The 23,148-nt window shown below is 37.5% G+C and overlaps 1 protein-coding gene and 1 pseudogene across 1 annotated transcript; one reads left to right on the forward strand and one right to left on the reverse strand.

Annotated features, from left to right (window-relative positions):
• Positions 1-1,023, reverse strand: LOC111409397 (annotated as a pseudogene).
• A 9,800-nt stretch (positions 1,024-10,823) lies between these two features.
• Positions 10,824-13,384, forward strand: LOC111409398 (S-protein homolog 2-like). Its single transcript, XM_023039451.1, has 2 exons — positions 10,824-10,912; positions 13,024-13,384. The coding sequence occupies exons 1-2, from the start codon at positions 10,824-10,826 to the stop codon at positions 13,382-13,384; spliced, it is 450 nt and encodes a 149-aa protein (XP_022895219.1).
• Positions 13,385-23,148: the final 9,764 nt, after the last annotated feature.

Genomic DNA, 23,148 nt, shown 5'->3' on the forward strand with positions numbered 1-23,148 from the left:
GTTTTTGATAGCGTGGTTGGATGCTTTAATTAACTGAGAAGGAATTATGAATTTGCCCAATAAATAGTAGCAACCCAGTTGTATCTTCCCTTACAACAAATGGAAATGGATGACCAGCAACAAAATCCCATTCCATTGGTAAACACTCCAACGTTTGTACACGACCAGTAGCAGCTGCAGGTTCGGTACCTTCCTCGTTCACCCCAATAAATGATTTTAGTGAGTCTATTGCCTGAAAAAGTTAAGACCACTCCGAGTCCCTTGAGGACTTCAGAAGCTTCAAACCTAAAAGATATCTTAAATTTGGAATACGGAAGTCATCCACTTCCACTCGTTGATAAGGTAGGTGACTATCTAAGAATCCAGATATGGAGCAGACTTTTTCTACTAAAGTTGGAAGTCCACCTATAGCGCCCAGAAGAAATAAATATAGAGAGAACTTGTGCTTGTTTTCACCTTGTTTGTATGGAAGTCCTAAAACTGTAAAAGCACTACACTTACATATATATTGCTTCTTTTTGCTGGTCATGAAAGGTACTTGCACTGAGCTTCCATTTAAGGGGAAAAATTTGTCGTCTTCCGTCTTTGAAGCATCAAACTTCTCATTCCAGGCTCCTTTGATATACACTACATTTGCAAAGATCAGCCTCGTTAAGCTATCTATAGAGCTAGATGGAAGAAGTTTCTTGATAAAGCCTCTTGTTTCCTTTTTTGCCATAGGTTCACTTCTTTGGTTACGTCGACAACTTTTCAAACCACCAACATACTAATCAGAACATATATTTGAAAAAAATTAGAATTAGCAAACTCTAACATAACCTGACTTATGTTGTGATGCCAAAGCTCAGAAAGTTATCAACTTCATTTATTAATTCATAGCACCAAAGCTTCGGCGGTAACGACAGCTTGCTGAGGCGCTGGTATCTCTGACGACTCTTCCTGAGGAACGGGATGATCTTCAAAAGGAGGAGGGTTTGGGATTGATGAACTTGCTGGAGGAAGACCTGATCGTGTATTCAACATGACTTTTGGTAGCTGATGCTACCAAAATTCGTACCTGTTGATTTTTCAAGCTTGATGACTTTGAATGAGTACGATCGTAGTATTTCGGTTCCTGAAACAAAGGCAACAAGGTGTGTTCTCGTCGCCCCTCCTATGCTTAAGTCAGAAAGGGAACTATATGCGTGAGACTATAAACTAGAGAATAATGAAAACGTACCTGAAGGTTCTGTATTTATAGAGGTATAAGGTACTTTCCTAGTAGGATTCAACTAGTTAGACAGTCTTATCCGATAAGAGTTCTATTAGAAGGTAGGGCTTGAATTCTACCATAGTTAGAAGACCAATAACTAATAGAACTCTCCCAGGTTTAGGAGATATGGGTTGAAGTGTTTGTGTCAGATCAGAGTTCCCAATGGACAGACCTTCTCAAGATGGTAGTTGAGGACCTCATAAGATTTGCCCGAGGTATTATTCCTGAGGACATCTCATATCCTGAGGTAATTTGTTGGAAAATAGAGATCGGGCACATTTCCCTGAGGACATCAAACACATCCCGAGCACATATGACCAGAAATCGCAAGAAAAGTCCTCCCAAATGATCGAGATGAAAGTAGTCGAGATATGCAGGGAATGTCAGTATCACTGGCCCTGTGCACCTATTCTCGAAGCTTTGTTCGAGGATATGGTGCAAAAGAAGCCAAAAGGCAAAGAGCTCGAGTGTGTAATCTTGAGGGAATTCTTGAAGACAGGTGTTTAGAAGGGCTGACGTGGGACTGAGGTAAGCCCTAGATAAGAAAAGGCAGTAAAAAGTGAAATGGGCTGGATGTAGGACACGTGGCCAGATCTAACGGTCGGGTAGTGACTTTTGGACTATCCTCCTTCGTTGCCTATAAATACCTTGTTCACTTTTCACTTTTCACTTTTCACTCATAGTAAACATCTCTTGCTAATCGTCAGGATCAGAACTTTGGTGGGTTTTTAGGCGTAGATTGTAAGATAAGACCTCGAGATCTTAAGTTATTCTTTAGACACTTTTTTACCTAGGTCAGGATGTCTAGTAATAGAAGTGAGTCTTCATCTTCCTCTTCCTCAAGGAATACCCCCGAGGATAGGGAGCGCTCAATCATACCCATGGCCATGCCCATTAATGCACATCCTCGGGCACAAGGTATCTCGACTCCCTTTAGGTACCTCGACCTCCCTTGTAAATTTAAGGAGCATCTAGTGATATCGACAGCTAGGGAGCACGGGCTCATGCCGAAGTGTGCTATTAGGACACCAGGGGGTGAGGATAGGATGGCCATTGCTTGGGATGGGGAGTTTGTAATTTTTAGATACTCACTAAAGGGTGGATTTAGATGGCCGCTGCACCCCTTCTTTGTGGCCTTACTGGTTGAGCACAACATGAGCCCTAGACAGCTCGTACCAAATGGATGGAGGATGCTTACCTACTTTTTATAGTCTGTAGATACCTAGGTATTAACCCATACATTGACCTTTGTAGAATGGTCTTCGATTTGAAACAGCTACCTCAATATACATGTTTTACCTATCTTTCATCTCGAGGAGGTTTCAGGATACTGAGAATGCCAAGTTCATTAAAGGGGTGAAAAGAAAATTGGTTTTATATCATACCTTAGGATTCTGACTTTCCTTTTAGTCCTAGGTGGGTTTTGCCCGACATGGCCAGGTTTTGTAAAGGCCATGCCTATTTTGAGTCTTTAGAAAGGGATAGGGAGATGTTAGAGAACCTCGAGCCTCTTGTTTATGATATAGATGACATCTTGGGGGATGATGTTCTTGATCTTGCAGATGTGAAAAACACTGAGGGTAGGGATTGTACTTTTGCCTTTTCCCTCATCGATCTGTCTTTGAGAATTATGCTCATGCTAATGAATTGTTTTTGTAGGGATGACTTTCGATCCTTCAGCTTTTCGACAGGTCATGAATAAGAAATCGAAGGCCCCTCAAGTTCGAGCCCCAGGTCAGAAAAGGGAAAAAAAAGGCCTCGAGATTCAGGGTCTGGGACTGTTAGTAGTGGGCCTAGCGAGCCATCTACCAAGGACAGTCCCCGACCATTGGGACAGTGGGTGATGAACATGAAGCTCTAATCGCCACTTCTCGATCACATCCTTGGTCAAGGAGTACTCTCGAGGTTGTTGACCTCGAGGATGAGGTCCAACCTGTGCATTCTTTTAAAAATCAAGATCCTGATTGGTGTCGAGCATCGTAGACAAGTATCGAAAGGACCTCGACTTCAACGAGGGCATGAAAGCTCTTGAATCCCTTACATTGAAGGTAAGCTCGCTCATTTTACTTGTGTAAGTTAAGGATTTCTATGACTTAATCGTTAAGCTCGAATTTTATATGTTGCAGACACTTAGTATCGCCCAAGGTCTTTCTCTGAAGGGAAAAGATGAGGTCCAAAAAACTGCTGAGCTCGAGAGTTCTGCTCGGGCACGTGAGAAGAAAATTATTGATATGGAGGCTGAGCACTTTCTTCTTCAGAAGGAACGTGATGACGTTAAGAATGACCTACAAAAGGCCTGGGAAGAGGCTGATATGGCTAAGGATGAGGCCGAGGATTTAAAGCTCGAGATAGAGCGTTTGAAGAGGGATTTTGAAGCTCGTCTGATCGAAGCTCGGGGTATTGCCATTGAGGACTTCAAAACATCTAAGGAGTTCAATGGGCTGAAGGGGGAGTATGCCATGGGCTCGTACTTCTATGCTTTAAAAGAGGCTTGGGCATTTTTGCACACGAAGCCTGATGCAAAGCCTGAGGATTTGAAGAACATCTCAGAGGTTGCTAAAGACCTCGAGCTTTCAGAGTCCGAGGAAGCCACCGACGACCAGGAGATCGATATTGATGGCAAGGATGTGAGGGAAGAGCATGGAAGCCCGGCCTCGGGAGAAGGAGCTGAGGACTTAGACTAGTTTTTGTTTTCTTTTTGTTTTTGAATACTTTCGGCTCCTTCACTTGTACTGAACAATGATTTTTGCTATAATTCAATGTATTCTTGCCGAGCTTAAAGTGCTTTCTTATTATGTTATTTCGATTTTGTTTTGCTTGAGCTTTAATTTCATTTGAGGACTAAACTAAATGAAGTGACCATCATGTAAAGCAAGCTCGACCACTAATATATAAAGGGTGAACTAGCTCTACTTTAAGAGAATCCATATGAAGTTTCAGACAAAGGTAATAGCTTGATCTTAGGGTCATCCTTAATATGGAAAATTATCTCGATGACTAAATTGTAAGAAATGACAATTGTAATCGGCGTACCTCGATCATTATATAGGGGCTAAGCTGAACTATCGGTCTAGTAACAAGCTCAATCTTAACCTTGTGTCCATATCCCGAAGATTTTGTTAAGCATAGATCACACGCTCAAAGTAATTAAGCTCGAGCAATATGTCGCCCCTGATGATTGATCTTGTTCATATGTTCCTGAGGTCTATTGAAGTCCCGATCTATGAAATTATGATTCCCCAGAAAACTAATTAAGCTCGAGCACATATCCAATCTTGTTAACGAGTTTTGTGCCCTGAGTGCTTAGGATACCCCTTAGTGATCGGGTATTTTACATTCTTTAGGATTGTTATTTCATATGTGCTTGTCGAGGCAAGATTTTGAGTGTTTGCTTGGGGCAAGACTTTGAAGTTCTTGCTTGGAGAAAGGTTTTGAGTGCTTGCACGGGGCAATGCTTTGAGTGCTTGCTCGGGACAATGCTTTGAGTGCTTTTTTCGAGGACAAGGTTTTGCGTGTTTGCTTGGAGCAAGGTTTTGAGTTGTAGTGATCATATCATCGAATTTAACTTTGACTGTAACATAACTTAATAAATGGACTTGGCACGCAGGCCTTATGATAAAAAAGAAAATAAATTTGGCACGCATGCCTTATTAATGATAAAAAAAGACTTGGCATGCAGGCTTTATTTCTAAAACATGGTGAAGCGAGTTACTTGTGATATATCTTTAAGTTTTCGACGTTCTATGGTCTTGGGAGTGGTCTTCCCGAAGTATCCTTTAAATTGTATGCACCTTCTGGTAGTTGTCGTATGACTTAAAAGGGCCCTTTCCAGACTGGTCCGAGTTTTCCCAGAGCATGACCAACGGCTTGAGCCCTTCTCAACACCAAATCCCCAGCTCTAAATCTTCACGATCTCACCCTTTTATTGAAATACTTTGTTATTTTGTCTTGGTAAGAGGCTATTCTTAAGGTTGCCTGATCGCGAACTTCTTCCAAGAGGTCGAGATGTTCGGTGGTGTGTCCTACTTCTTCGAGATTAACTCTTCTTTGGTTGGGCAACCTGATTTCAATGGGAATGGTAGCTTCGATTCCGAACTCTAAAATGAAGTGGGTCTCCTTAGTGGCAGTCCTGTGGGATGTTCTATAAGTCCAAAGTATGGAGGGTAACTCGTCAGACTAGGAACCTGTTGTATCTCCAATCCTTGTTCGGAGGTCTTGTAATATAATCTGATTGGTGACCTCAGCTAGACCATTACTTTGAGGATGAGAAATTGATGTCAGATGGTGGTCAACCCCTAGGTTGGAGCAGAAATCCTTGAATTGTGCATTGTCAAACTGCCGGCCATTGTCAGTTATGAGGACCTTTGGTATCCTGAACCTGTATACGATGAACCTCCAAATGAAAGCTCTTATCTTAGGCTCCGAGATCGTCGCTAAGGGTTCGGCCTCCACCCACTTGGTAAAGTACTCAACTGCTATAACTACCAACTTCAATTGTCCCCTCGTTATCAAAACGGTTCGAGGATATCTATTTTCCATTGCTCAAATGGGGTAGAGCAGCTGATATTAGTGAGGTCCTCGGCAGGAGAGTGGATAACTTAGCCAAATCTCTGGCACTTGTCACATTTTTTCACATATTCTACGACATCCTTCTTCATGGTAGGCCAGTAATATCTATACCTTATGAGCTTAAAGGCCAACGCCCGGGCTCCTTGATGGTTCTTACATACTTCTCCATGAATTTCCTCCAGGGCTTGGGAGGATTCTGAAGGCTTAAGGCACATAAGTTATGGAAGTGTGAAGCTTCTGCAAAATAAGATCCCATTGATAATGCAATACATTGGAGCTTTCGAACGGATGCTTCTTCCTGCTCGAGGTTCTTCTGGAAGATTGCCATTTGTTATGAAATTCACAATTGGGTCCATCCATGACAGCTCATGATCAACGTCCATGACTCCAACGGTTGGATTGATGCTGGCTCGGTCACAAATCTGACATGTACTGTCCTGTCAAGTCCATTTACTCCTATGAACACAACCTTGATAAGGCGTCTACCTTGCAGTTGTCAGCCCGGGTAATCTTCACAATTTCACAACTCTTCAATTTTCATCGAAAATCATGAACTTTCAAGCAGTATAAGCCCATTTTTTCATCTTTCTTCTCGAATGTTCCATCAATCTGCCCAACCACCAGTTGGGAATCACTAAAAATTTTGATGTTTTCAAGTTTGAGATTAATGACAAGTTCTAAAGCTATGATGACAGCCTCGTACTCGGCTTCATTATTGGTTGCCTTGAATTCGAACCTGAGTGCACACTTAATGTCTATGAGCATGTCTGGGCTCGTTATGACGACCCCTGCACCCGAGCCTGAGGAGTTCGATGCTCCATCCACTAAAATTTGCCAAACATCTATCGTAGTGCTCGAGTTCTCATATGGACCTCGAGGCCTTGGGGTGAGTTTTGCGATAAAATTTGTTAAGGCTTGAGCTTTGATGGATGGACGGGGTTTGAACTCTATGTCAAACTCTCCTAGTTCAATTGCCCACTTTAGTAACCTGCCTGAGACGTCTAGCTTTTGAAGGATGTGTTTCAAAGGCTGATTGGTGAGCACCACAATAGAATGAGACTGAAAATATTGTCGAAACTTTCGTGCTACCACTATTAGGGTAGGGCAAGTTGCTCGCCCAAAGTGTACCTGTCTCTGCATCAAGTAGGACTTTACTTATATAGTAAATGGGCTGTTGGGCTCTGTTGACCTCTTTTACCAAGACGCTGCTCACTGCATTCTGAAACACGGCTAAGTACAAAAACAAAGTGTCCGCCTTCTCACACTTCTCATTCCATTCAAAAGATTGGCTGCCTCTGAGAGCTTTGAAGAAGAGGAAGTAGCTGTCTGTTGCTTGGGACATGAACCTGCTTAGGGCTGCTACCCTACCTGTCAACTTTTGAACCTCTTTCTTAGTATCGGACAATTCCATTACTGCCAAGGCCTGGATCTTATCGGGGTTTGCTTCGATCCCCCGATGAGTGATCATGAAGCCCAAAAAGTTTCTCGAGGCCACACTGAATACACACTTCTCTGGGTTGAGCTTCATCCGATATTTTCGTAGGGTCGCGAACACTTCCTCAACATGTGCTGCTCTGCCTTCTTACTCTTTACCACCATATTGTCAACATAGGCCTCAATGTTCTTCCCTATCAAATCAGCGAAGACTTTGTTGATGAGCCTCTGATATGTTATCCCAGCATTTTTCAACCCAAATGGCATCACCCTGGAGCAGTATATGGTTGAATCAGCCATGAATGAAGTCTTCTCTTGGTCTTCCTTGGCCATGAGGATTTGATGATACCCTGAGAATGCATCTAAGAAGCTGTACAACTTATGTTCGGACGTGTTATCCACAAGATTGTCAATCCTAGATAGCGGGTAACAGTCTTTAGGGCATGCCTTATTGAGATTCGTAAAGTCGATGCAGACCCTCCATTTGCTACTAGCTTTCTTCACAAGAACAACATTAGCGAGCCAATTGGGGTAGTGGACTTCCCTTATGAACCCCGCTCTCACCAGTTTGCCGATCTCTCCCTGAATGACCACACGTCTTTCTAGCGTGAACTGTCTCTTCCTTTGCTTAACAGGTTTGGCCCCTGAGCTTATGTTGAGCCTATGGACCGCTACTTCAGGGTCTATCCCTAGCATATTCTCGACCTTCCATGCAAAAACATCAATGTTGCGGGACAGGCAATTGATGACTTCTTCCTGGAGGCTGACCTTGAGATCCCGACCAATAGTTATCATTTTTTCATGCTTGAGTCTGCCTCTTGGATCGAGCTCAACCATCTCCAATTTCTTAACCGGGGCAAGTCTGCCTCTTGGATCGAGCTCGAGGTCTGAAAGTTGCATGACGTCTGTACTCATTCCTCGGATGTTAGTAACATAGCATTATTTGGCAGCTGTTTGGTCTCCTCGAACTACTCCGATGCCATGACCTGTTGGGAACTTCATGGCCCGGTGGAAAGTTGATACAATGGCTTGGATCTTGTTCAGTAGGGGTCTTCCCAGAATGATGCTGTAAGCCATATGAGTGTTAACCACTTGGAAGGGTATGATCTCCGTCACTTGGGCGTTGTTAGGACCTAAAGGAAGCGGAAGTTCGACGATTCCTTTTGGGATAATGACTCCACCACCAAATCCTTGTAGAGGAGTTTTAACTGTTCTGAGTTGTTCTCCATCTTAGAAAAAGCTTCATGTGAGAGTATATTTGCTGTACTCCCATTATCGATAAGAATCCTCTTTACTTCGAAGTTAGCCACAATTGCAGAGACCACCAAGGCATCGTCATGAGGATATGATACTCCTTCCAAATCCCTTGCCCCAAAGGTAATGTCTTTCACTTCATCACGGGATTCCCTTGGGGTATGAGCATGTCGTCGGGCATACTGCTTTTGCCCACTGTTTATGTCTCCTCCAGATGCTATGTCTCTAATGATAATATTAATGGTCCCAGCAGTTGGTTGAGCACTACTTCCTGCTCCAAGCTCTTTCTGATTGTCACGATCATTCTTCGGGCGTATCATGATCGATGTAATTTCTTAAGAGCCCTCTTTTGATGAGGGCTTCAATCTCTCGCTGTAAGGCTTGAAAATCCTCCGTGGTGCCCATGCTCTCGGTGAAATTCACAATACTTGCTCTTATCTCTTGTGTCAGGGGGCGACTTTATCCTTGAAGGCTACTTCAACTCTTTCATATCCTTGATCCCTATCAAATTTTTTTCCTTGGTTGTGTTCAATCGGGTGAGAGGCCTTGACGGCCCTTCATTCTTGCGCTTGTCCCGAGGATGCTCGGGTCGACAGGTGACGTCATGCTGTCTCTTATTCTCAGCCCTTTCATAAGAAGGACCAGGTCTCCTTGGGTTCAGTGTTTTTTCCATATTAATGTATTTTTCAACCCGTGTAAGGAGCTCGGTCACTGTTTGTGGCGGGGTCTTTGAAAAGGACATTTTGAAGGCTTCACACCCTATGACATAGGTGAGGGCGAAAACTACCGTCGTAATGTGAAGGTCAGGTATTTGAAGTCTTTTCTTGTTAAACCTCGTCATAAATTCTCGTAGGGTTTCATTTGGTCCCTAGCGAAGTTGCATGAGAGAGGCCGTAGTCTTTCTGATACGCTTGCTACTTGCAAAGAAGATTGAGAACTTATCAGCCAAATCTGAGAATGAGGCTATGGAGTTGGGCTCCAATGTCGAGAACCAATCCCTAGCAGCATTAGTCAGTGTTTGTAGGAAGGCTTTGCACATAACTTGATCTGGCACAACTTACAAATTCATGACATCAGTATATACATTGAGATGATTGATTGGATCAGTCGTCCCATCATACTCCTTAATGCGAGAATATTTGAATTTGTCGGGAAGGGGATATGATAATATCTTCGGCGTGAATGGAGTGTTAGGGATAAAACCTGTTCGCCCTCGAGCATTCCGTTGCAGGCCAGTCGTAATTCCTGCCTGAATGATCCGGGCAATCTCTCCGGAATTCATAGCAACTGATCTTGAGCCCGAGGGCATGTTACGAATACCCGAGGTCCCTACTTCGCCAGTTGCAGGGTTTGGTGCTCAGGCTCGAGCATCAGCCATAAAATCACCATGCTCTACTTGCACCTGTGACGGATGCGAATTTCTTTGACTTAACAACTGTGTTAGCGTGGCCACCTGCTGACGGAGCTATTCAAATGCTTCAATTGTGAAGGCCGCCCGCTGAGGTGCAGGCACTCCAGAGGTTTCTTCTTGAGGAGCCGGTTGATTATCAGCAGGATGAGGGATGGGAGCGGATGAGCTTGCGGGGGAAGACCTGATCGTGTGTTAACCATGGCTTTTGGTAAAGCGTTTTCCACAGACGGCGCCAATGATACTACCAAATATCGTACATGTTGATTTCCTGAGTTTGAGGACTTTGAATGAGCACGATTGTAGTGTTTCGGTTCCTGAAACAAAGGCAACGAGGTGTGTTTTCGTCGCCCCTCCGATACTTGAGTCAGAAAGGAAATTATATGCGTGATGCTATAAACTGGAGAATAATGAAAATGTACATGAATAATGGCTCAAGGTTCTGTATTTATAAAGGTATAACGTGCTTTCCTAGTAGGATTCAACTAGTTAGATAGTCTTATCTGATAAGAGTCCTATAAGAAAGCAGTGCTTGAATTCTACCATGGTTAGAAGACCAATAACCAAGAGAACTCTCCTAGGTTTAGGAGATATGGGTTGAAGTGTTTGTGTCAGATTAGAGTTCCCAATGGACAGACCTTCTCAAGATGGTAGTTGAGGACCTCATGGGATTTGCCCGACGTATTATTCCCGGGGACATCTCGTATCCTGTGGTAATTTGTTGGAAAATAGAGATCGGGCACATTTCCCTGAGGACATCGAACACATCCCGAGCACATATGACTGGAAATCATAAGAAAATTCCTCCCAAATGATCGGGATACGCAGGGAATGTCAGTATCAGTAGCAATTCCCATAGACAGCGCTACTAATGCTACCAAAAATCGTACCTTGTAAATCTCGAGGATGAGGACTGATTACAAGCATGAACGTAGTCTTTCGGTTCTTGAAATAAAGGCAACAAGATATATTTTCATCGCCCCTCCATTGCTTAAGTCAGATAGGGAATTGAGGAAAAATATATGCTGAAAACTATAAGTGTATAACGTACTTGATTAATGGGTTGAGGGTCTATATTTATAGAGGTGGGTAGTTCAATCCTATAAGGATTGAACTAGTTGGATGTACTTATCCAATATAGTCCTACTTGAGAGAAATGTCGTACTTGTAATATAATTGTACGACCAATGGTGTTAGAGTTGACATAGAGCCCTTGGAGGGTAGAACTTTTGTTGGGTAAACATCTGCACCTCGGGGATATCTTAGAGAACAATGACCCAAGGACTATTTTCTCGAGGACACTAACATGTGAGTCCCATGGCAGTATGAACCAAGTCCGTAGGATTAGTATCTCGAGGACTTACTTACCCCGAGGACTTCGTACCAGGAAAGTATGGGTGAAGCATGATTGAGTCCTCGAGTAAGACACTCCTCAGGCTATTCCAATGTTGATAATATCAGAAACTATCTACTTGCATTGAGATTTCGGAATTCATAATCATAATTGATAATAAATTCCAATTGCTGCAATACAACACTAACTGATATCATGATTCATATTATTTTGGATTCAACCTTAGTCGTCCGAATTGAGCTATAACCCAAATTTGGACAAAAACCAGAGAGAAAAGAAATTCTACTTTATAAAATGCCCGCAGTCGAAAAATAATTTCTTTTACTTTTCTGAACCTTCGTCTTCGTCTCATCTTATTGGCAGCCAAAACAGGTCTTACATATTGCTCCACCTAATCCTCTCGTTTATGCCAAAAGTATGGTCTCTCCAAAAATGAGAACGTATGAATCCAGTGTGACCAATCTAATTTTAGCAAGGGCAGAGTTAAAACTGAATAAATTTTTTTTATAGACTATAGACCTTCCTATTTTCCTTTCTCCTCGTTTGCACGTCTTTATTTTCTCCTTCATTTTGTCTGTTTCGGAGTGTTGGTAAAACAGACTAATTAATACACAGCGGAACTTTTTTTTTTTTTTTTTTTGTTGTTGTTGTTCGTCCGTGTATATATAATAAAATAGGAATATACAACCAGTGCTAACAAAATTGATTTAACGTGGTTTGATAATGTCAATATGAATATATTCAATATCCCAACTCTTATTAATTATTTCACCATAATCAACAATAATAGTTACAACATTGTTTTTCATGGTTTGACACGAAAGACGCTGAAAAATTATGACTGGGAAAAAAATTATTAGTGTGTGATTATTTCAGTATATTTTGAGTTAAAATCTTTTATTTTTCCATTTAGTTTTTTAATTAGGAAGTAATCCCTATTTTCTTAATAAAGTATCAATTTATGGTTATAGAAGGATATCATGCTTTTTAAAGAAGAACGAGAAACATTAGTCAGCAAAAATGTCTTATATTCATTATGTAAGTGTAGAGTAAAAATCAAAAGAAATATTAGTTCATGGAGTTTCAAGGGGGCAAAACTAAATGATTTTTAATTAGTGCACGTCAATTCATCGTGAGTCGCGATCAAAACAAACCATGAGATTCATAGTTGAATATTTTTTGTATCTTTAGTATCGGGATTGCATCTTAATTTAATTGGTAGAGCACCTTGTTTACATGCACATACACATTGAATTATGTATAATTACTATGAGTAATGACGATAAATGAACGATAATTTTGGACACAAGTTTTGAACACAATAATAATTTGAGCATTGAAAATTTTCATTAATTAGTTGCCACTTAAAATTTCAAACCCTTAAATTTGAAAGATAATTTTGATGGATTTACATAATCATTGGGTAAGGATACACAAATAAGGAAAGATACGACCCAATCATCTAGCTAAGGTAAACATGAATTAAATTGACGTAAAATACGAATTAAAAAATAAGATTTCAATTAGGGTTTCTGATAATTGTTAAATTTGTGGATTCATTTCGAATTGCAAAAATATTTTCCAAAATTACATTGAAGTTTGTCCACGAAATATCTTGACGGGCTCAAAGAATTGCGACTATAAAGGCCTTCTAAAATCTTAATTCAACACATCAAATTCATTTTACAGCAATCTAAATTATTGTACCATGATGAAAAGTCTCTTTTTATTTCGTATTCTACTGTCCTGCAGTCTTCCACACATAGTTACCTCTTGCCATTTCACTAAAAAATATTCAGTATATGTATTCAATAACCTCCCACCTCAATCTTTACTGATGTTGCATTGTGCATCTAAAGATGATGATCTTGGAAATCATACTCTTACTTATAGCCGAGAATTTGATTGGGAGTTTTGTGATAGCTTATTTGGAAATACATTGTTTTTCTGCACTCTTGGATGGGGTTCAAAGAAGCAATCTTTCGATGTTTTTAATTCAAAATGGGGAAAACGCGAGTGTGATGGTGGTGCTTCCTTTTGGCTAGCCAAAAGTGATGGCATTTATTTTCAGAATTTGAACGAGCAAGCGTTCAAAAAATACGATTGGCAATAAAAATTATTAATGTATCTTTTATTTTGCGCACTATGTATTCTTGATTGGATATAATAAATTTATCCATTTGCCTGTTTCTATTTCAAGTTCTAATTTTAGCAAGAGAAAGAGATTCGAGTTTTAACTTGTGCATGTATTCATCACTAGCAAAACAAACAATGAGTTTGAGTTAGTTTCTCTAGTTCATATTTCTTTCTAGATGAAACAAAACCTAGTTAGTTAATAATTACTGTCTAGACTAACCAGTCCATGGATGAGAATATTTGAGCTATCAAATTAAATATAAAATTTAAGACATTAAACTAATGGATTTTTGTTTTTAAAATTTATTTAAAAGTGTGTTTAGTAATTAGTTACCCACTAGCCAATAATATAAAAGCAAACTATTTTTATTTTAATTGGTGGGAAATAAAAATTAACTTTGAAGCTAAATGTTGTGATTTCATATTGTTAGCTTTACTCAGAACAAAGAAGAAGAAACTATTTTTTCATATAATATGTGACCTTATGTATGAAGATATATTAAGCCATACCTTAGACCATCTAATCTATCAATTAAACCCATACTTTGACTTGACAAGGTACTACACTTTGGTGACAAAAATAACCTTCAATAATGTACAAAAAATACATAATGGAAATGACAACAAAAGTGACATTATATCAACACTCTTCCATGGCACTTTTGTTGGAAACACCAAGACATATCCTTAATGTTTCAAACTTATCCTTGGACAAAGATTTTGTGAAAACATCCGCATATTGATCTTCAGATTTGCAATGGACCAGCTTCACTTCACGATTTGCTTGTGCCTCTTGAATAGCATGATACTTGATCTTTATATGCTTTGTCCTACCATGATAAACGGGATTCTTGATCATAGCCACAGCTGATTGACTATCACAGTTAATGACAGTAGCTTCTTCTTGCTTGTGACTCAAATCTGCCAACACTTTTCTTAGCCAAATTGCCTGATTGGTTGCTTCGGATGTAGCTATATATTCTGCCTCTGCTGTAGATTGTGAAGGTCTTTTGCTTCACTGAGTTCCAGCAGATGGGACTTGATCCCAGGTAGAATATATAGCCTGAAGTGCTCTCCATGTCATCACTTGATCCAGTCCAGTCACTATTAGAGCAATCTGTTAAAACATAACTTTCTGATCTCCTAAACCAGATTCCAAGATCAGTACACCCTCTGATATACCTTAAGACTCGTTTAGCTGCTTGAAAATAAAGATCACTGGGCTTTTGTCTGAATCTGGACAGCAGATTTGCAACAAACGTGAGATTAGGCCGTGTAATGGTTAAATACAAAAGACATCCCACAAGACTTCTATACACCTTTTCATCACTCTTCTTGTTGTCATCCTCCTTCATCAGCTTCAGATTTTGAACAATAGGTGTATTAACGGGCTTACATTTCTCCATGCTAAACTTCTTCAGCACATTCTCAGCATATCTCTACTGGTTCACAAAAATCCCGTTTTGAGTTTGATAAATTCCCATGCGAAGGAAATAATTTGCAATCCCCAAATCTGTCATCTCAAAGACTGTCATCATTTCATCCTTCAACTTGTCAACAACCTCTTGATTGCTCCCAATTACCAGCAAGTCATCAACATACAAGGAAATGATGGTAGTTTCATCCTCCCTTTGCTTGAAATAAAGTGCCTGTTCATTCACACTTTTAGTGAATCCAAGACTCATCAAATGATCATCAATCCTAATATACCAGGCTCTTGGAGCCTGCTCCAAGCCATACAAAGCCTTCTTGAGTAGATAGACCTTGTTTTCTTCTCCAGCAATAGCAAAACCATCCGGTTTTTCAACATGTATCTCCTCATTCAGCCAACCATTTAGAAAGGCAGACTTGACATCTAAATGATGAACTCTCCAGCAACTCTCTAGCCTCTTATAGCAGCAATTGCAAGTAATAATCTAATGGTTTCATACCTTGCAACAGGGGCAAATGTTTCAGAATAATCAATCCCATATTGTTGTTCATAGCCCTTCACAACAAGTCTGGCTTTGGCTTTATTAAATGATCCATCTGCATTCAACTTAGTCTTGACCACCCATTTTATACCAAGGACATGCTTATCTCTTGTTCTATCAGTTAGCTCCCAAGTTCCATTCTTATTGATCATTCTCAGTTCTTCTTCCATAGCAGCCATCCACACTTGAGAATTTATAGCCTTGGCAAGATTTGATGGTTCCAGTAATGCTGTGTTGCAGTTGGCGTATATATTAGCTAATGGCCTTGTTCTTAGCACTGGATTTTCTATATCAGATCCACTATCAGCCTCTAAATGATCAAGTTCAATCCCTACTTCATCATTGCCCATTTCATCTACTTCATTTGTGACCATTCTTGGAATCTGAGACTGATTTTCTTTGCTGGTCTCCAAGTCAAGTTCCCAATTCCAAGATGATCCTTCATCAACCTTGATATCCCTGCTGGACATCATCTTCTTTGATTGATGATTATACACTTTATAGCCTTTTGCATTTTCACAATATCCAATCAAGATACCAATATCAGCTTTCTTACTCAACTTGTCCCACTTCACATCTGGTATATGCACATAACAAAGGCTTCCAAATACCTTAATGTGGGACACATCTGGTTTAACACCATTCCAAGCTTCATAAGGTGTCATTTTATCCAATGATTTTGTTGGCAATCTGTTTAGTAAGTACACAGCTGTATTGGCAGCTTCTGCCCAAAACTCCTTAGGGATGTTCTTCTCCAACAATAGACATCTAGCCATCTCCATAATTGTCCTATTTTTCCTTTCACAAGCCCCATTTTGCTGAGGAGAATAAGGCACAATTAGCCGGTGTTTAATTCCCATTTCATCACAAAATCTGTCAAATTGATTGCAGCAATATTCAGTTCCATTATCAGATCTGATAGCTTTAATTTTTCTGTCACATTTGTTTTCCACAAGCGTCTTAAACTTCTGAAATATACCAGCAACTTGTGACTTCATTTTCAAGAAGTAAACCCAACACATTCTGGTTTTATCATCAATAAAAAGGACAAAGTATCTACTTCCATTCAATGTTGATACCCTCATTGGACCATACACATCTGAATGTATAAGATCAAGTTTATTTTCTACTCTCCTAGCTGAGTTTTTGTCAAACGGCAGCCTTGATAATTTTCCCAATTGACAAGTATCACACACACATTCATCCTTACTAATCTTAGGCATATTTTTTACTAGCTCCAAATCATGCATTTGTTCAAGTGACTTGTAGTTAGCATGCCCAAACCGTTTATGCCACGAAGGTGATTCATTCACAGTCCCAATGAGTGCCTGATTTTTCACATTTCTGAGTTCCAAAGGAAAGCTTCCATGTCTCATATCTACTTTCATCACTTCTTGATTTAATGAATCAAGTATAGTACACATATTGTCTTTAAATATAAGCATATGACCTTTCTCAATTAACTGGCCGACACTTATTAGATTCTGATCAATTTCAGGGACAAAAAGAACATCTGAAATATACTTGGTACCTGATGGATTTTGCACAGAAATTTTGCCTACCCCCTTCACTTCCATATGTTCTCCATTTTCAACTTTCACACTGGACCTGTATGCATTATCTAGCTCAACAAAAATGCTTGAATCTGAGGTCATATGACGAGTACAACCACTATCCAACAACCAAGATTCATTAGCATTTCCAATTTTTGAACTGATTACTGAAAACAGATGCTCCTCCAGTTGCTGTGTTTGATCCTCTGTCAACCGTGCTTGCTGTTGGTTCGGTTTTTCCTTCGAGTTTTTGCACACTTTTTGAATGTGACCAAATTATTTACACCCCCTACATTGAACTCCAGGTCTATACCAACACCACTTGGGTGAATGACTAGATTTTTTGCAATGGGGGACAAGGTGGATAATCCACATTTTTATTAGTAGCACTTCTACTATCATCAGGTCTCCTTCTTCCAGGCTGGTTTTGCTTCACACCATAACTGATTTGTGCCTTAAATTTTCCTTTAACAAATAAGGCTCCTTCTACCTGTTCTTCTTGCCTCATCAGACGTCTTTGTTCAGTGGCTTGCAATGCATTAACAAGTTCAGCCACAGACATTGAAGACAGATCCCTTGAGTCCTCCAGTGATGAGATTTTAGCTTCGAACTTCTCAGGCAAGCTGATAAGAACCTTTTCCACAATTCTCTTGTCACTTAACTCATCTCCCAAGAGTCTTATTTGATTCACAACCTTCATTAATTTGTCAGAATAATCTTTGACAGATTCAGTCTCCTTCATCTTCAGACTCTCAAACTCTCTTCTCAGGTTGAGCACTTTCATTTGTCTTGTTCTTGCATTTCCCCTAAACTCCTCTTGCAACCGATCCCAGGCCTCCTTTACTGTCTCGCATGTGATGATTCTGGTGAAGATTGCATCAGATACGGCGGATTGAATGCAAGATAAAGCTTTAAACTTTTTTGCTACCTCCTCACCATGCTGTTTCAACTGAGCAATGGTTGGATTAGCTCTCAATGGTGGAGGTTCTGTTCCTGTTTCAGTTATCTCCCACAAGCCATAAGCCTTCAAGTATGCCTTCATTTTAGCAGCCCAAAAATCGTAATTATCTCCTGTAAATGCAGCAGGCAATGGTGCTGAGAAACCACTTGAGGCCATCACTCTTGAATCTTCAAATTTACTTGTCTGAGATATCACTGATTAGTTGAACCTTCAACCAGTTTTTTTTTTGCTCCCTTCAAAGACCCTAAAATGCTCTGATACCACTGTTAGCTTTACTCAGAACAAAGAAGAAGAAACTATTTTTTCCTATAATATGTGACCTATGTATGAAGATATATTAAGCCATACCTTAGACCACCTAATCTATCAATTACACCCATATTTTGACTTGACAAGGTACTACACTTTGGTGACAAAAATAACGTTCAATAATGTTAAAAAATATATAATGGAAATGACAACAAAAGTGACATTATATCAACACATATTTAGAAAACAGAATTACACAAACATTAATTTAGCTTCAATTCTGACACCTTACCATTGAAATTGGTATATATTATTTATTTAGAATATTTCTATTATTTACGAATGCCATTTGACTATTCTAGACTCTTCCATAATAAATTTGAAACATAATGTCATAAACTCGAACAAGGACTCAATACTTAGAAAAAAATAAAAATTAAAATAAAAAGGATTGGATATTTGGCATCTAGTGTTGTGTTTTGTCACAGACAAAACCCTAATTTACAAACCACCTCTTGACAATATGAAGCATCTTCAATAAGATGGGACGGCGAAGCCGGCAATTTATGACAATTATATGGACTTTACTTTCAAAAATTTCATTTTTCTTTTCAGCAAAAAGTAAATATTTATTTCTCATTTTACCCTCTATACTATTTTAAAATGGTTATTTATTATATTTTTTCCTTCTTATTATTTGTTAAATAAATTTTTTTCATACTTTTGATTTAGATTAAATCCCTTTAGTTTAAAAAAATTCCATTATAAATATTGTCATAAAATCTAAAATATAATTAAATAATTTTTTTTTTGTAAATATGATTGAGAAAATAATTAAGAAGTTAACATAAACAAATGTTTTAGGCTAATTTAACAAAGCTAATTGAAAATTCATTAATACTTTAGATTTATACTTTTGACATTAATACTATATTATAAAATTAAAGAGTATTATCATAACATTAAATATGCAAAAATTAGTAGAAAAAGTTACATAATTTAGGTTTCTTTTTACTTCATTTTTGTAGTAAATATTTTAGATCAATTTTAATTTGTTCATCTATTTAGAGACAAATCAAAATTCACAAAAAAAATAAAAAATAATTAAGATGAAATTACTATGTACCAAAAAGATTAAAAAAAAAACTTTTTAAAATTAAATTTTTTTATTTTTATCTAAATTAAACATAATAAAAACAATTAAGAAAATAAATATAATCATATATAGAACATATGTAGAGAAGGACAAAAATGTAAATTCATACTAAGGTTTCTAATATTTTTGAAAATGGAAGGATCTCTCTATTATTGTCATAAATCTTAGGGGAGGTCTTTGTTATTTAGTCTAGCAAAATTACGATAAGATTTTAGAAGTCAAGAATTTTTTAAACTATTACATACGTTTATGTATAAGCAAGAAGTAACACAAACGAATTTCTTCACCCTTGTTGACAAATTAAGTACAGGTTTTTATCACATAGAATTGGCTTAGAATGAATAAAGTATCATTAACATAAATGTTGTCGATTTTTATATTCCACAAGTGTACGAATCTTAACAAGTATATAGTAGACCAATGAGTCTGAATATCGTTCCCATGATAACTACAATCTTACAATTGGTTATATTATTCCTAACTTTAATTTGCTCAAAAACAAATAATAAGGTTTGTGATTGGTGATTGTTGTCTATGTTTTTCTAATTAAACTAAATCATCTAACTTACACAATTTAATTGGGGTTTTAAAAGTATGAATGTGGATACTAGGACTTACAACTTTCCTTATGGATTCCATCTAATTCGCCAATCAAAATTCATTATTATTGTTGTGTTCGATTGAATTCTTCTAAAGTATTCTACTTACCCTCTAGAGTTCTCATTGAATTTATTTAACTAATTCAATTTCATATCTCTAGGTGAATTAATTTTAGTTAAACAAAATATTAGTTCTAGGTATTTATCTAATGACATCAAAATTAATATAAATATCTCTACACATTATACTAATTTATCAAATTTTACTCTATGGTCTAAATCTTAAACTCACATCTCAATTCGTAAAAGATTCACAAAATCATTAAATTAGTAAGAAAATAATTCAATGCATTAAACTCATAGTAAAACCAACATATACATTTAAAGAACCAGGATCTAGAATAAAAGAAATAAAAGGGTCACACATATACTACATCATTCACTTTAACTTTGAATTTAGCTACTTATAATAATAAAATAAAAACAAAAAGTGTTGAGTTCATAACCGGAGGATCATGGAAAAAATTAGATCTTGCATCAAGAATCTTCTTCAAACTCAAAAGTCTTCAAACCCTAGCTTTTGCTCTTTGTTCTTATTGATTATGTGTTGTTCTCTCCCAAAATTATATTCTCTAAAGTTGTATTTATGTCTTATTTAAGTCTTGGAAGAGTTTAAATTGAATTGTGTTTTAAAAAAGTGAATTGCAATTGAAAACTCTATTTGGCAGCAGGTGGTGCCATGCCCTTTTTCTCGAGAGTGGGGGCCTTGGCACTACCTGATACTCCAACTCTGTGTATTTTTTAGTAGTTTTGTCGTAACGTTCTCTTACTAAGGCAATTTAAAATGAGTTGAAAGTATAATTCAAAGGTATACAACTTTGCTAGGGATAACTTTTCTTCAATTTGAGCGTTTATTACATCAAAAATGGGTCACAGTCTCCTAAAAATCTGGAATATACTTGTGCGGTTGAAAATTGATTTGTGAAATTATTTTGATCACATTTCACTCTTTTTTTATTTCTAATTGACCCTTATCATTCTTTAATCTTCATCGTGAGATTTGACACAACTTTTAAGTATTTACACTTTAGTCCCCAAACTTTGAATCTTGCCATTTTCTGCCAATTTTAGTTTCTTTCTTTCAATTTCACTTACTTTCATTGAGTTTCACCTAATAAATGAAATATACAATAAATTATGCTATAATTGTTCAAAAGAACTATAAATGTTTACATTTTTAAGTTCAAATAAGTTTATAAAATATGCTTATCAATAAACATAAACAGATTGGTATGTTTTGCATCATAAAGATAATGTTTATGATAATCGGTAAATATCGAATTGTGACTTGCTGTTAGTTTAGCTCATATCAAACTATAAACTAAATATTGTACACAGAGAAGTATAAATATATACATGCAAATTGCAATAAAATGATAGGACGTCTATAGTTAATGTGATACCAGGATTTCTAGTGCAATATATAGTCATGCAACATATCAATAAATAAATAAAATTGGAACTAGTGACAATTATTTGAGCTCGACGAATTCACATTATATCTTTAAGACAATTTTGCTTGGATCAATAAACTAGAAGATTATAAATTATATAAAAATATCTGGTTAATCAAACTTGATTTTTGTTCAAAATGATTAAATTTGGAATGAATAGCTATGAAATCAAATCAAACTCAATATCATTTATAAGTTGGTTGAAAACATCATTTCGTCAAGCTTGTATATTAATTATTTTGCTAGACTCAAATTTATTACATTCCAATTCCAACATGTTTTTGTCGTATTTTGGAGGGAATGGAACAAGTTTATAAACGTCTTGTTCTCGCTTGAATTTCTTCTTTGGTCGTTGAGTGCTTTATTACAACTTTTTTTGCCACTAAAAATATTTAACTGTCAAAGAATTGTAATTATATATTTGGTATTATAGAAAATACAGTGTAGAACAATCTTAAATCCATGTTTGACTAAACCTAAGAGGGGGGAAAAAAAAAATTAAAACCAAGTTTTTAAAGTAACTTTTTGTCCTAAAACATGTTTGGATGAATTTTTTCTTTCTTTCTTTCTTTAAATAAACCAAACAAACTATTATTAAGTAATTAATCATTTCTAAATTTTGCCAATAAAAATTATTTATTTAAATTTTGTTTAAATCATGAAATTTTATTTTAAAAGTAAACTTTTTATGTTATCAAACAATACATATAAATAAAAAAAGAAGTCAATATTTTATCTATTATCCAATATAATATATTTATGCCCTGTCAAATTGGACTAAACAAATATTGATAATAAATAATGCTATAAATATTGACTTAGAAGATACAGCGGCAAAGCAACAAGTACAACGTGCCAAAACGCCACTTTCATGGAAAATAATTATAAATTTGTTCTGTCCGCTTCAACAAACAGCTTACTATTTTTTATTTTTTATTTTAAATAAAAACTGCTGTCCCATTTATAACTTCCATGACCAATCCCTCATTCCATACTAGTCGGTAGCATGTTACATCATTTCGATCGATTGCATTGACATTGTGCATAACACCTTATGTTTGATTTTCTTATTTTAAAACTTGAGTTGAAATAAGTTAAAACTTGATTTGGCGAAACTTAACGATTATATATTAGAATCGAGCTTAAAAATATTTATGTTTCTTACATGCTAACACATTGCAAAATAATACACTATTGGAGCACCTATATTCCACGAAAAATGTCACTATATATCTTTAATTAATTTTATCAACCGGCATAGATGGCCCCATGTCATCTTGAAGTCACAATCTCTCCCATAAGCCTGCCAATGCGCTAGTGTTTTCCACTAAAAACCCCAGCAATGATGAGCAACGAAGGGAAGAAGGAGAAGTGGGGTGGATTTAATAAAGACTAGCACCGAGAGTGGCCGGAGTTAGGTCTAAATTGTATTGGCAAGTTTCGTGTCTAAAATATCATTTAATTGAGTTGTAATTAGAGTCAAGTTGTTCAGAGTTAGGAGTGTCTTTTGAAGGAGTCAAAGTCAGCTCAAGAAGATCAGATCGACGAAAAAATGCACGACGTTCTATAGAAAAGCGCTCGAGCAATTGTTTTAGAATAATGACCGCTTGCTATCCGCGTGTTCGACTCTCGAGCGATCAAGGCATCGCTCGCTAGCTGCGAGACCACTGCTCGAGCGATGGTCATACTTCGGTGAAATCTGATCGTGATTTTTAGCCTCTTTACAGTTATATTCC

This window comes from Olea europaea, chromosome 14 (assembly GCF_002742605.1).
Source record: "Olea europaea var. sylvestris chromosome 14, O_europaea_v1, whole genome shotgun sequence".
NCBI lineage: Eukaryota > Viridiplantae > Streptophyta > Magnoliopsida > Lamiales > Oleaceae > Olea > Olea europaea.